The sequence below is a fragment of the Rhea americana genome, unplaced genomic scaffold, assembly GCF_003343005.1.
Source record: "Rhea americana isolate MKP2758 unplaced genomic scaffold, rheAme1 scaffold_198, whole genome shotgun sequence".
NCBI lineage: Eukaryota > Metazoa > Chordata > Aves > Rheiformes > Rheidae > Rhea > Rhea americana.
In genome coordinates this window covers 391,124-406,775 of record NW_028186127.1, presented here as the reverse complement: position 1 = coordinate 406,775, position 15,652 = coordinate 391,124, and the positions used below count along the sequence as shown (strand labels likewise).

The 15,652-nt window shown below is 45.9% G+C and overlaps 1 protein-coding gene across 1 annotated transcript in view; it reads right to left on the bottom strand.

Annotated features, from left to right (window-relative positions):
• Nucleotides 1-12,783: 12,783 nt before the first annotated feature.
• The window catches only part of RGS2 (regulator of G protein signaling 2), a 17,394-nt gene continuing 14,525 nt past the window's right edge, over nt 12,784-15,652 (bottom strand). The window contains exons 3-7 of the mRNA XM_085303178.1: nt 15,604-15,646; nt 15,402-15,503; nt 15,244-15,305; nt 14,179-14,345; nt 12,784-13,753 (exon numbers count right to left, since the gene is read on the bottom strand). Of these exons, the coding sequence (XP_085159304.1) occupies nt 13,559-13,753; nt 14,179-14,345; nt 15,244-15,305; nt 15,402-15,503; nt 15,604-15,646 (569 nt within the window). The 3' untranslated portion in view covers nt 12,784-13,558. The remainder of the gene's footprint in view (nt 13,754-14,178; nt 14,346-15,243; nt 15,306-15,401; nt 15,504-15,603; nt 15,647-15,652) is intronic.

The window sequence follows — 15,652 nt, the reverse complement described above, 5'->3', positions numbered from 1 at the left end:
TTCAACTTAAATATCATTACAACTTCAATTAAAAAAGATTTCTCTGCATGTATTTTACTACGTTTTTACAAAGCCCGTGTACAGAGCAGGCCTTGGGTAGAGAAATGAAAAAGGATGAAGTTAATGCTTGTGCAGCTGCCTACTTGGCTTCAATTTCAGAATACGGAAGGTTGAACTTGAGTTTCATCACTAGATATTGAGAATATCTATTTATTCCAAACAGGTGGCTTAATAGAATTCTTCCTCTGTGGACATACTTCCGTCAGCCTGAAGATCTGTAAAGAGGTTTCGTATGTATCTAAATCATGATTTGGGTCTAAATTTGGGGTCTAAATCAAGAGTTCTACTAATTAGCTATTTATGTCAGCAAAAATGAGGGCAGTTTTTGAGAGCAGAGACCTCCAGGAGGAGTTCTGGGTCATTGGAGGGCTTGCTCCTAACCCTGAAAGGCAGCAGGACAGTCTCACTACAGGTGTTACTCAACTGAACTGATGTTGGCTGACCTTCCAACATCAGCTTGGTTTCCTKACTTCTAGTGAAAGGTTAATCGGAAATGTAAACGCTGACTGTGAGGAGGCTTTTGGAGAACATAAACCAGCTGATTCCCTAAGGAGGAGAGTGGCTGCTGTTGGGAAGGTCAATGAAAGGAAAGTTGTGCCGGCAGCATGCAGCAACAGACACAGTGCCCTTCAGTAACTGATGTTTATTCTGTGAGCTAGAAAAGCTACATTTCAAAGCAATTTTGGACTGGAAACCTGGATCCAAGACAGTCTAACGGTCGCCATCTATCCTTTGGATTCAGCTGCTAGTGACCAAGGACAGGTCTGTTTGTTTGCAAAAACATGGCATAGGAAAAGGTATTTGACGTAGCTGACTTTGCTTTTGCCAAGGAGGAAATACTGGTGAAGAGAGTTCTCTGAGTTTTGCAACACTTTAATTGTGGCAGTAAATAAATGCATCAGAATAAGAGAAGGGTGCAAGAATAGAAATCGTCATCATTGAAAGTCAGAGTTTGGGAAGAAAAACAACCAGCTACTTCAGCTTATTGAAGTCTTTCCATGTTTCTAAAACTGCAAAAAGCAGGGAATCGGCAGTCAGGAATAAGAATAGCTTCAGCTGCTACGGATGAGTTGTGTCTGTTGCCTGCAAATCATTTTCTCTGTTATAGGTAGTGCCTATAACAGAGACCTCTGTTATAGGTAGTGAGGGGAAGGATATTTATAAATTACACAGTAAGTGAGAAGCAGTAACAGACTAAATTAAAACTAACCTTCATCTCAAATATACTGAATTCCTCTTCAAGTTGGTCTGATCCTCGTTAGCTTGGGAAAATATGACTCTTTTATGGTATTGAAATATCAGAGAAAACAGCAAACCCAATCAGTTACCTTAATTACTGGTAAAATTGACTACTGGCAATGGATTACCCTGTAGCTAGTGGTGTCCCCAGGGCTCAGTACTGGGTCCCATCCTGTTCAACTTCTTCATCAATGACCTGGATGAAGGGACAGAGTGCCTCCTCAGCAGGTTTGCTGACGATACCAAACTGTGAGGAGTAACTGATACACCTGAGGGCTGTGCTGCCATTCAGAGAGACCTGGACAGGCTGGAGAGYTGGGCAGAGAGGAACCTCCTGAGGTTCAGCAAGGGCGAGTGCAAAGTCCGGCACCTAGGTAGGAATAACCCCATGCACCAGTACAGGCTGGGTGCTGACCTTCTTGAGAGCAGCTCTGCAGAGAAGGACCTGGGAGTGCTGGTGGATGACAAGTTGACCATGAGCCAGGAATGTGTCCTTGTGGCCAGGAAGGCCAATGGTCTCCTGGGTCCCTTAGGAAGACTGTTGCCAGCAAGTCGAGGGAGGTAATCCTGCTGCTCTACTTAGCCCTGGGGAGGCCTCATCTCGAGGACTGTGTCCAGCTCTGGGCTCCCCAGTACAAGAGAGACATGGGGCTACTGGAGAGTCCAGCAAAGGGCTACAAAGGTGATTAAGGGACTGGAACATCTCTCTTATGAGGAAAGGCTGCGAGAGCTGGGCCTCTTCAGCCTGGGGAAGAGAAGACTGAGGGGGGATCTTATCAATATATACAAAGACCTTGGGGGGGGGGTCAAGAGGATGGTGCCAAACTCTTTTCAGTGGTGCCAAGTGACAGGATAAGAGGCAACAAGCACAAACTGAAACACAGGAAATTCCAGCTGAATGTAAGGAAGAATTTCCTTACTGTGAGTGACAGAGCACTGGAACAGGTTGCCCAGAGGTTGTGGAGTCTCTTTCTCTGGAGATATTCAAAACCTGCCTGTACATGATCCTGTGTAACATGCTCTAGGTGACCATTGCAGTCAAGGAGGTTGGACTAAATGATCTCCAGAGGTCCCTTCCAACCTCAACCATTCTGTGATTCTGTGATTTGTGGGAGATGGGAGATACTTAACCTAATATTTGCCTTATAAAAAGCCATATAGCATTTGTAGAACATGTTCCTAACCCCAGAGCAGCATGGGCTTTTTCTGTGCTGGGAACTGCATCCATAAATGGAAAGCCACTAAATACATGAAGATGTCCTGCTTGAAGATGTGAATTTGCATTATTACTTTTCTAGCTCTTTGGAAATCAGCTAAGTTGCTTTTGGAAAAGGATGGTGCTGAGCAGCTTCACCTATTTACACTTTTGCCCACTTGCATTGTGCCAGTGACTCATGTCAGGACATGCCACCAATGTGTTAAAATTAGCCATGTTTGAACTTTGGACCTCCTAACAAGGCTCATCCACGTCACTATGTGTTCAGGTGATTTGTAATGTGAAACCATTCACTGGATGTTAAACCAGCCAACAACTCGTTTTTTTCTTTGCTTCACTCCAGAGCGTCTTCCCCATCTGGGCATCACCATGTTCGCAACGTTATCTTTGATAGGTACTGTTTGAATGTAGTTCCTGCAGTCTCTGAACTTCTCCTGATGGTTGAGCTGATGATATCATGTTATGTAATCAGCCTGGCCACTTATCTAGAAAGGAGCAGCAGAGAATGAGCAATGTGCTTTCCAGACGAACGGCATGCCTTGCCAAGAGCCTGCTGACGTTTGAGAGAAAGGAGGAGGAGCAGAGGCAGAGGTGTGCACAGAGGAACTTATGACAAACAGTGACGAGGGACGTGAACCTTGAGGTCAGTTAGCCCCACCTGCCTTCACATCTGACCATGTTTGCACTAGAAGGAGAACTGATGGAAAGCTGGTTCAAAGCACAGTCCACACTTGAAAGGGAGCTGCCTTCAAAGCTCTTCTGCCTGAGGAGAAAGGACAAGAAGCCTCCCTTCAGTATGTGAGTGAAGAGCGCTCCTAGCTGACTTAGGCAGGCTCTATCTTTGGACTATTTGAAACATTTGCAAATATGGCTTTTTCCCCATAGGGCAGCATGCCACAACAAGTTACCACACCAGACTGCAGCAGCACTGTGGGCTTATCCATCAGTTGCCAGGTGACCTGCACCCCAAGAGATTCTGGCAGTCATAACTGGCAGAGCCTATGTACGGCCAGCAAGGTGTTTTTGAATCAATGGAGATCTTTTTCAGGAAATAGAGCAGAAATTTCTTGGTCTTTAAGCCACATTTTGGCTAGACAAAGAACACGTGTCTGTGCTCGTGATTGCTGCCAGTCCAGTTCTATTGCATCCACAAACCCACTTGTCCTCACACCTGGGGATCATGAGGGCAGCTTTCTTAAGGGGTAGTGGATCAAAACCTCTTGTCTTTTCACAAGATTTCATGTTACAAGCACAAAGGAAAGGTGAATTGTATGAACTATTCAGTTCAGGATACGTCATCACTGGGGCCACAGATGTTGCAGGCCTACTTGAACCACTTTTAAAATGTCTGTTTGGGTACTCCCAACAATATAACCAGATAGGCAGGCTGCTTGACATGGCTTGTAAAGTGCGCCCAAGACACTGGGTAAATACTTATTATGGGGTGTAAATGAGGTCTAAAGCGAGCCAGGCCGATGTCCCACCACTGCTGCGTTCTTCTCGCTCCATCACCCTGCTCTAGTGCCTGGGTGGCTGCAGGCAGGGCGAGTTGGGTCAGCCAGCTGATCCCATGGAAAACAAACCCACCAAAAAAAGGAAAGTTTCCCATCAGATCTGCTTGCTCATTGAGCTCTGCAGCAGCTGCACTGTTGCTAAATCAGACGCAAGGATATGCGCGATGTGCAGGCCAGTGGAGAAGGGGAGGGAGCAGGGGAAGCGGGGCTGCCCGGCTTCCCAGGAGGGCAGCTGCTGCCGTGATGTCAGCTGAAGGGTAACGTGAAAGCCATAACCTTAGCTGGTCTGAGCGAAATTCCCTGAATCCATCCCAGCAGCAATACCTGAGTCAGGCAACGTAAAGCCCTCTTGGGAACGTCAATGCTGTCCCAGCAGCAGCGGTGACAAAGGCATATCCTGTGCGCTTTCGGTCACCAAACATGACAGAGGATTGAGAAGGACGTGGCAAAACAGCTGTCATCCAGCTGGTGATGTTGCTCAAGGTCCTTTGATATGCATGTTAACAGCATGTGGAGATTAAAAAAAAAAAAGCAAAATTGGCTTGGTTTTGAGAAACTACTGTTAAAATAATCCTCTGTATGCATTTGTGGTTATATCAATTCTGTGAGTGGTTTATTCCAGGAAGAAGTAACTCCCACAAACAGAAACTTCCCTTTGTTGTCAGCAAGGCAGCTGCATTATTTCTTCCCTTGGGAGGATGCAAAAGGTGATGCTTCTGCCAGACTCCCTTGACCTGGGAGGGGGGATATTTCTTATCTGTTGGTAATCCACTATCAGCTGCACCCACTGCTTCCTTAGTGACTCTTCGTCCACTCTTGTCTATTGTTCATGGAAATAAAACTTCATGCAAACTCTACAGCTGGTGTTGTTCTTGCCCTGTAAATAGACTTTTATTCCCCTTTAGTTTGTTTTTTTCCGGTAGCATCAATTCCCTGTTCCTTCCCCTTGTCATTACCAGCATCTGCCTTCCTGCCAGGACAGTTGTGAGGCTGCTGTACCCCCAGCCTGTGCTTACTCAGAGGAGCCTGCTGCTCCTTTTGGACGGTATTTCCTAACTTGTCTAACTTCTTGTAGTGACTGGCATCATCATTAGTCACGTACTACTTCCTAATGGAAAGGATGTTAGGGTGTGCATTTTAACCCTTCTCCTYCCAGTCCGTATCGATTCTGCTTGCTTGTGCATTAGCAGGGCTGCACTCCCTCGTTTCTAGGCTGCCTGCTGAAACTCGGCTTGGTGATGATCCGTGCGCCCAGCCRGGCCCTGCACGATGTTCCTCCTCCCTTGGACTGTCTGCCGTGACAGAAATGCTCTATCTTCTCGTGGGTGCCTCCTTTTCACCTCTTCCGTCCCATTACGGTGTGCTGCGCTGGGGCCGTACGTGCTGGTTCCAGAGCGCGGCGTGACCGCTGACAGGAGGACTTCGGGGAGGCTTGCMTCCTGAGTCGCCCCTGAAAGCTGCCGTCACATCTTCAGCAGGTCGCTTAACTAATCAGTGGTTTCCCCTTCTCCATGGCAGAGTGCGGCGGTGGTGATTAGGCTGCTCGTGCATGTGAAGCGTTTCCTGCTCCAAGGCTGGCAGCCCCGGCGAGGTGCTCCGAGCACTGCTTACAAGCTCAAGTGCTGTGTGCTAGCTGTGCCACGGGGGTATTGACATTTCGTTTAGTCACCTCTCCACAAACCACTGCCACTGAGGAGGGCACAAATTCAGCTGTGTACTGGGATTTTATGATCTGACACCTTGCTCAAATTCTTAATGGACTCTGAAAAAAAAAAGAAAGAAAGAAAGAAAGAAAGCAAGCCACACTAGGCTTTACGTAATAATTACTCTGAGTTAAATAAAGCAGGAATGTTGCAGGGCAGGTGCGTGAGCTGGGACGTGTGGGAAAGCTGGTGTGGTTGCTACTTGCTGCTCCTCTTGATACTCGCCGTTGTCACCAGCCTGTTACCTCGATGTACGTTCAATTCTCCCTCAGGAGTGAAGCTATCCAAAGAGAGCAGCTGCTTTACAGTGGCCAGCAGAGCTGATTAAGAAATGTGYTTTTTCTTGTTCAGCCAAGAAGAGTCAAGGCAGTTAAGAGCYGCTTACAGTAGATTCCAGCATAATTATCAGCCTTGAGAAAAATATACAGAAAAATTTGCTGATATTCCTCTGTGCATGGTATGGGTGCCTTCTGTGGGATTTACAGTGCATGTGCGTGCCAAGAGACAAGTGACCTTCCAGTGCACAAAGYTGGCTTGTTCCAGAGGCCAATATTTTTATGTCACTTTAATTTTTTGTTTTTGTAAGGAAACAGAAACACTACATAGAAAAGGAGAAGTGGTTTACAAGGAAGAATGTGCTCCAGCACACCACACTTCATAGAAATTGTGCAATCTTCTATCTCCTCAGAGCCAAACAGTTTCAAGACAGTATTAAATAAAGTGTAACATTTTAGACTATGGGTTATTTTTTAAGAGGAGAGAAGATGCTTGGATCAAAGATGCAAGTCAAAAGGAGAAGGGAGGTTGATTAGAAGGGAGGCCTGGTACTCTTCATGCCATTTTCTTATTTTTATCTAAATCAAATCTGATCTCCGGGAGGATAAACTATTCTTTTCCCAAGCATTATATGTCCAAATTCCACCATTGGTATGAACTTTCTACTGCACTGTGTAAAGACCAAGGCCTAGTGACCGCTGTTGGGCTCAGGGGGATCTCTGGGGCAGAGCTGAGCTTCCTTTAGCGGGGAACTATCCCAGGATACAATTTTCAAAGGAAGCTTTGAGCGCTGATACCGAGGACTGTTCTCACATGTCTGCTCACYTCTTTCCAATTTGCCTGCTGGCAGGTCGCGCTGCTGCGGAGCCTCTTTATCACTATCCATTATTTTTTATTACGGCACCGGCAGACCCCAGAGGCCGTCTCTGAGGCACAGAGCACACTTATCAGAGCGAGACACTCGCAGAGGCACTCTTGTCCTTTTGGAAATTGCTCCGAAAATAGCTCTGCCACTCGGATTCTTGCAGATATTAGGAACATTTCACTTCCCAGRCTATGATAAATAGCTGCAAAGGAATTGAGTTTCACCGTGTTAATAAAGCACACACAGAGCCAAGAGCCTTGGTTATTACYGCAGCACCTCTACAGAACCTAATAGGTGCTACACTTTCTACCAGGATTAGGAGCCTGGGCCCAGCAATAGTCAGAAAATGCTAGTTTAAAATAAATCTAGATGGTGATAATGGTATATGGTCGGTTTAGTGCTAGCGAAAGACAAATCCATTATTTCTTCCTCACTGACTTATGGGAAGAGCCACATGAATGCTGGGGTCACTCCTGGCTTAGTGTTTTCCTCAAAATGATAGATTTGGCCCTAATTTGTAAGTGTCCCTCTAGAGATAGGATCTATTTGTCAGAATTGGAGATGAAAATGAACTTGATCCCTTTCTGTTAGGCTAACCCAAACTTTTCACATGGCCACCTCTGAAAAGTACTTTGTTTCTTCCTCTAAAGAAATGAAGCAAAGAAATTTCACTGGAAAAAATCTGTACATATTCAATAACCACCTCTGCATCTATACAGGCATTAGCCTGTTGAAACAGGTTTGAGATCTGCACCGTTACAAAAATGCAGCCAGTTGGATCATGTAGCTATGTAGCTTCACCCTTCCAGGCATAAAGAGCCATAAAGCTCTTTTACTATCTGATCCTAAGGTCACATCTGGTCTTTTTCTCAGCTTTTAACTGTGGCCCATTTATGYTGCGTGTTTTATCTGGCACCTTCATCATCAAGGGCCGAGCTGCGCTGCTGCAGAGCGAGCTGACTGCTCCTCTCCAAAATGGCAAGATCCCACCCTAACGCCCACAGGTCTGTAGGGAGGACAGGCAGCAAAAGTGACATTTCGGGCCGCCGATGACACCCGACGCAACGGGCCGTGTCCTGAGGACTTGCTTTCTGCAGCCCCTCCTGCTTCCCGGTCCCGCCTCGCACAGGGACCAGGCAGCGACGGACAGCGGGGATCAGCTGCGGCMGGACTAGGACACAGCTCCGCTTCGCAAACAGACGCGTGGAGCCTGGGCGGCCGCCGGCGAGGGCAGCCGTGGTGCAACGAGAAGCCTCCCGAAAGCAGGGAAGCCTCCGGCCACAGCTTGTCGGGCGAAGCTTTTCTGCCTCCTGACGTCCCTACCACGGGCGGTCGGCCACGATGGGCACAGAGCCGCTCTCCTCAGTTGCTGCTAGTGAAAGGGTTAATCCTCTCTGCCTTTAAAAGCAGCGGTGGAAATGCAAGCGTGCAAGCACAGCCCCTTGCTGCCCGCTCTTGCCCCTCTGTCATGCAAGTGTCCTCTCGTGATCTCGCTCTTTCCCTTCGCCATCTGCRAAGGCTAAGAAACGCCGCACCTAAATAAACACCCCACTCTGCTCCAAAGTGCCTTTTCCATATTGCACAGCTGGCTTTCCAAGCCCTATAAATATTAGATTAGTACCATGTCTCCCGAAAGCCTGAAGTCTGGGTCAGATCCAAAAATCCTCAATAGCTGCTCTCTGGGCTAAATCTGTAGCACAGAAACACAACTTATTCCATTGAATCTGGAGTGGGAAAATTGGCTTGGAAAAGAAAGTATTAATTTCTGTCAATTAGAGTATCTTGAATGGAATATTTAATATTTTTAATGGAACATCATATAACTGCTGCTCATGGGTACTTTGTAGCTGTTGGAAACTCTGATCTAAATGATTATTTTCATGAAAACTTGCCAAAGGACTCACATTATAAACTCATATGCAGGCTAACGGTGGGACTGTTTTCCCCAGGTTTCTGCGCACGCTCACAGTTACGGAGCTCGTGGTAACGTCAAACAGCAAAGCTACAGGAGCATGTCAGCTTTGCAGAGYGCTTCTCCAGACCTGCACCCCAGCCCCTGCTGCAGAGCCGCCTCAAAACCTCAGCCTGCTTCAAGGCCATGAGCCGAYGGAGCCCTATTGCTGGACAAGCAGCCCACAGGAACAGGGTCCCTCTGTATGTGTCAGACCCTGAGGGCTCTAGAGGGTGTTAACTGCCCTAAGGAGCTCCAGCTGGTCCCCACCCTGCCTGGGGCCCATTTAAGCTCGAGCCGGAGGGCTGCTCTTCTCTTAGGCTGTGCTGTAGGTCCAGTCTGGTCTTCTGGGTGAATCATGACCTATGCTGCAGGTAGGTCTGTCTGCCAGCCTCCTTCTGGCCCTGTTTCTGGGAGAGACCTTGGGCTGATGTGGTAGCTGGTCTCCAGCCCTGCTTTCCTCTCATGTCCTGCCATCCCCTAAYGATTTGCTCCTGGCTTGCTGGAACCTGTAGGGTCACTGAGATCTGCTGCACAGGTAGTGATGAGGAGGAGCCCTTGATGATGCTTTGCCACTAAAAGAGAGATCAAATTGAGCTGTTGCCCCAGAGTCTGATTATCTTTTTCTTTTTTCCCCTGCTACTTTGAATCATGCAGAGTCAAATTAGTCCGTCAGAAAAAATTATCTATGAGATTTCTGAAACTACTTTTAAAGGTCGCGTTTCTGTTCCATGTAAGTGTCAAGTTATAAAGTGCTAGTACTCAAACCCTTCTGCACGCATYTATGTGTGCCTGCAAAACCCCTTGCAACATCACCTGCCTCCCCTTTTAAAGCGGGATTTTGGAATCTGAAGCAGAGCTACACATTTGTATTTATATTCTTGGCACATTTTCGGCTGCTATGTATAAATACATGGGGCAAGAACACCACATGGAAGTGTTTACTGAGAGGTTGTGCTTTCTTGTTTGATTGGAGCAGTGAGTCAGCACTGCTGTTTAACTCACCCTGTTCCCGGGGACCCTCTCCAGCCTTGAGGCTGGGGTGCCTCTGCCAAGGATCAGCTCCTCTGGCTTGGTGTTTTATGAGGTTGCTTTGCATGTTGCTTTCTCAGTAGCATGGAGGTCTCTCTATCAGATTGGCATATGCTCCGGTGGCAGAGCAAGCCTTTTAAAACAAGCTATTGTGAAATCCAGAGCTTTGAAACTCATGACCCAGTTCTTCCAATTCATGAGTTTTGTGTGGATTTTTTTGGAAATAACTTCAGAGTCTTTGCATTGCCTTCTGATTTGGAGAATTACTAGAGATGCACGCACTTGGACAGCAATTTCAAACTTCCCCTCATAATCATGAGGGTGAGAAATACACTTTTTTGTGGTATGAAGCAGGAGAACCATTTGCCTCTGGTAGCCAGAGCTCTAAGAAAAGCACCAAATGCTGCAAGATCTGTGATTAAGAAACAAACAACCCAATAAACCGGTGATACATGAGTAGTAAAAAGAAGTTGCTGTTCTTCAAGACTTGTGTTTTTCAGTAAGTMTGGATCTCCAGACTCTCTGCATGGGACTACAACATTAGCTATGTTTATACACAATACATGAGCTAGCATTCATTTTGGGGAGAGCAGCAGGACTTGCTGTGTAGCAGCAGGGCAGCTCTGAACTGGCCCTTGCACCAGCCAGCCTGGGGGAGCTGCCCCCTCCTCCTGTCCTCAGCTGCTGCAGCAAGTCATTGCTCCACAGGTGTCAAGTTTGTTTACACAACAGTTTGTTCCCAGACTTTGCTCCTTGCAGTTAGGGTTCCTGGAGTGCAGGTACCTCAGAGGATCCCTTCTCCATCTTTCTGCCTGTYGTTAGGGGTATGAGCTGGAGCAGCWCCCCAGCATGACAGAAGCTAGGAAAGGGCCAGGCCCCAGTGAGCAGCCTGGGTCTGAGGACCCTGGGTCTGCAAACCTCTTGCGGCTGCTTCCAGACCTGCCTCTTTGCCAGGGAACAGGCTGTGCCCTGTTGCGGTTGGTTTGAGCCTGGGAGGGTTCAACTGGGGACCTCTGGTTTGAGGCACAGTTAACAGCTCAGCTGGGTTGTGCAGCAATGAGCAGTTTATTTGTTGCCATTGGATACTGACACCTGAACATCAATTTTAACTGCAGATAGAAGGATGCCCAGAGCCTGGAAGTAGCATCTCTTGAAGTGGTCACTGGTTGCATTTCTCCAAGAAATGCTCATAGCAGTTTTCCAGGGCTTGCAGTGCTTGCAATGTGTGTGTTTTGCCTTTACAGTGGAGTTTTTCCTGGGAACTGGGAAAATGGAGTTCTTATCACAAACTGGAAAAGCAGTAATTGGAAGGACTGTTGCACGCACAGGTGTTGCAAGTGTTTTACCAAAAATAGGGCTTTTTGCTGTTGATGCACTGAATGGTCTTGCTGCAAAGCTGAACCTTGAAATCAGGGCTGGTGAGTACTGCAGAAAGACCTACACTGGACTTTCATGGAATTGCTCCTACTACAGCTCAGCCRTTGATAGGTGAATTTCTAACTCTTTTTCTATGCTCTCTCCACTTTGTTACCTTAATAAAGCATCTGTCATCAGCTAGATCTTTCCTGGCTGGAAAAAAGCTTTCTCCATTGCAATAAACTATGAGATTGAGTATTGTTTCCACTTGTTTTATGTGGATATAACTATAAACTGATGGTTAATTTATTCAGGTCTTGAGRGACTCTTAGCACTGGTTCCACGGTYATATCACTGTCTATTCAAAATCTCTACCTAGATTAAGAGAAGTGTGGCTAAAACAAAGGTGGTTTGCTCTGAAGAGCCTAAGGGCTGAACTGTGCAAGTGCATCCCAAGCACAATGTTCAGGAGCTCAGACTTGCAGGCAACTGCTAGAAATACTGATACTTTACAAGGATCCTCCAGCAGGCTGAGGAAGAGAAATAAGGCTGTATCAGGATGTACTGTCTCCAAACATGCTTCTTTCTGTAAGTGGAGGCAGTATAGCGTGTGTGTGTGCATATRTAGTGTATGTATACACACAACTTGTTGCTTTTGAACATCTTGCGAGTGGAAAATTGAAACAAAATCTTGTGTTTAGAGCCTTTTTTGCTGCTTGGGGAAGTGGATTGCTAGAGAAGCGACTGCTGTGGGTATGTATAATGGGAATCAGGCTTTGCAGAATTAAAGGTGAGACCTGTAGAGTCGAGTCAAAGTATCTGGGGTAGGATCTAAACAGACTGAGTTCAGAGAAGTCACAGGTTTGACGAAATTAGGGCTCATAACGGGAACTGTTTTGGAGCTACTGCTTTTGGACATTGTTATTCCATGGATACTGCAATTCTCTAGTTGACAGGGATGAGTAATTTATCCCTCACAGGAGGGCTCTGCTAGCAGAGTCAAGTGTTCTTCCCAATGTCATTTCTGATTCCACACAAGTTTTATAGCTTGATTTTAAAAAGCCCTTTTAAGCTCTGGTCTGAAGCAGAAGCCTTGAACAGTAGTAGCTGTGTTATTGCTTTAGTATTGGCATTTTTTTCCAAGTAGTCTTATGCCTGTACCTCCAGGAGTACTGCTGGTGATGGCTTTGTGGACCTGATGTCTTTGTGAGCTCTAGGAATTATGTAACTATTGGTTTCTGGTTGATTCTTTGTATGAATTATCTGCCCTTGTGTCCAACCAAGTGCCCAGTGATTTCTTGAGACACCGTTTTAATGGGTAGATGGTTGAGATTTAGTAGAGGATGTAGAACTGATCTCCTATATTAAGCCTTCTTGCAACTTACAGCCTTGGAGGACTTTTCACTCCATGAAAAATGTGCTTACCTGGTAGTGCTTAACCTACCAGCTTTGAGGCTAGCTCTATTGCAGTCCCACCAATGAGACTGCTGCGGGATGTATGTTCCCAATACTCCAGATTTTTGGTGCTGGCAGTATGTTTATATGTATGCAAAACAAGTAACAAAAGAAGCTTTGTATCAAAATAGTTTATTGAAAACAATAAAAAAATTCACTGAGGCTTGCTGTTCTCAAGACGGAATTATGACATTAATGCAGCATTCAACACAACCATAATCTGCATATAATACATAGCTCTTGTTCACTTTGCCCTCAGCTTGCTCTCCTGCAGCCCCACCGACATCATCCAGGCCTGCATACCTAGTTACACAACTTGCTCCTCTGGGAAGTGAATTATATCCCCCTTCTACACGCCATGCTGCTGCTGCTATTAGTCTCTAGCAGTTGCAGAGAAGCCTGATACATCTGCTTGCAGCTGGAAGTCTTCAGTTTACACACTTAGTGTTTTAAAGCTAAGTGAATGATGACAGCAGCACTGACAGATCTTTAGGGGGGAAAAAAGGATATAACCAATTACTCAAGTTCGCAGCACTGCTCAGCTGTGCAGAGCTACCTGTGCTTACGAAGAGGAAGCTCTGCTCTAACCTGCTGTACCAACACCTCCGCTGTGAGGGGAGCATCACACCGCACGGCTTCATCTAAAACATGGAATCGCCTGTTCACGGAAAGGTCYGTCCCCAGCAGCTGGCTGCTGCTCCTGCTGCCGCAGCCCCTCGAGCCCTCCAGCGTCATCCCCTGACATTGGCTTTGCACCACAGTCAATATTTGTCCGTGCATCCTGGCAGATGGGCTGCGCACTTGATACCTCGGTCTTTCTGGCCGGCATGCTGCTAGGACCTGTGGCTTTCTTCCTCCGTAGCTGAAAGGCTTCTTTCTCCTCGCAGCAGCTCATGTTGTCTGGGCCACTCTGGTGATGGGTGTTTTTTTGCACAGCTCCTGATAGAATTCGGATTCTAAAAACCGTGGATACGAGTTATTCTCCATTAAGCTGTAAACTCTCTTCTGCGCTGCGCTGAAGCAGGTATGTGTAGCTTCTTGAATATTCTGAGCAATCGTGTTCTTGGTTTGAAAGTCTATGTTTATCTGAAATACAAGAAGAACATTTACTTCTGAGAACTACATTTTGTAAGAGGTGAAGAAAGTTAAAAGTTCAATTACTACAGTCTTCAATTAATGAAACTTCCTCAAAGAAAGCAATTCAGATGATATTATGTTTCCATGCTTAGTTCTCAAATACGCTACAGCACTGAATGAGGCTCTGACCTTTCCCAGCTGAGGAAGGGTAGATGCTCTCTAAAACTGTGCAGTTTTCCAACTTGGTGAAAATGCAGTTAGGGAGGTGAGGTTAAGTGAGTTTTGTTCAGATGCAGATATTAACAGCAAGCTGCTTGCTGTTGATGGATTTCTGGCATTGAATTTGAAATGAGTTTGGAGAAATAAAGTAAGGCTGTATGAACCCACAGAATGGGGCAGTTGTGTTTAAACTTTTTTTTTTTTCTTTTTTTTACCTCTTTAGGAGCTTCCCTTTCAATGAAGTCATTGTAGATTTTTTTTGCTTTCGATGTCAGCTTCTGGGGCGACTTGGTTTTCTTGAAGTCCTCGCAGGCCAGCCAGAACTCAATGTTCTCCTCACAGAACTCTGACTTCAGAAAAGCTCGGAAAGCAGCAAGACCATCTAGGGAAAGGGGGGAGGAAAAAAAAAAAGGCAAAAATGCATCAATTATTTCAGGAATCTTGAATTTACCCATTTGTCATGGCTGTTCCTATCAAAACATACTGCTATAGTTCTGGTCTGTTTCTTTCAGGGATGTCATGGCAATAAAGTCCATTTTTATGTAAAAAAAAAAATTAACCCTCTAATGGCTTGACAAGTTTTACTTTAATTGTTTTCCTTTTTTTTTTTTTAAGGCTATTTGTAGCCTATGTTCTCTTCTGATGTATGTATAGATACTTAAAATTTCTCTTGAAAGGAGAAGGTGTTAACCTAGTCTAAAGGTGTTAACCTTTAGACTGGAGTAAATGTTTATGACAGTACTACAAATCTGAAATATTTTTGCAGTGGAAAGGTTGACTAGAAAGTTCAAAGAACAATTGGTGATATTGTTTCAGTCTTTTCTGCTTTGCTGYTAAGTGCCTTCCTTGCAGAGCTACACTAAAACCCAGAGTTCATTCAAGTTCTGTGACACCAGTGTTGCAAAATCATTCTCAAATTATTTTATGCGGTTGTCTTGGCTATGCGGAGAGTACAGTGAACAAAGGCACCTTYGGTATTTGACAAAGCCGGCTGGAGGTATGGTTTAATTACAAAGGTTACAGCTAACTCAAGAAAAATCTTCTACTGTAAAGTATTCKTGGTGTTTTAATACTGACTTACAAATTTTAAAGGAATGTGTTTCTATAAATCTGTTTTTGAAATGTTTTTAAAGCCTTTATTTCAAAGACCAGACTCAGATCTGTGCGCCTTAGCAAAAGCAAGGTATAATGCAGACATGCAAGGAAATAACCTCCTGGAAACACATAGGAACAAAAGGCTGATCAGGTTTCCAAGTGCTACTCTTCAAAGACAAACTTACATTTGTTAGCAAGAAGTTCATCAAAAGCTTCTGACCAGAGCTGGGCCTCTTCGGGGGAAGGTCTGCATAAAGTGATGGAGAACATTAGACCATTGCTCATGTTCTAGTCTTTGGTTTGCAAGACATTCGAGCCGCTTCAAGTGTGTGTCAGAAGTTACCTGAAGTAGGTGTKGTGCTTTCCTGCCTTCTTGGGTTTCATTTTAGCAGAATTGGAGGAGTTCTGCAGGAAGTAGCTCAGCCTCGTTTTCCAATCCTTAATGCTGGAAGGGTGAGAAAGGRGTGTTCAGAGCGGCAGCCCGGGAAAGCCTCGGGGCAGCGATCTCCCCCCTCTCCGCCCGCCACCCGCGAGCCGCCACTCACACGGGCCGCTTCACCCGCGCCTTCTCCTCCGCCTCGTCGCCGCGGCGCC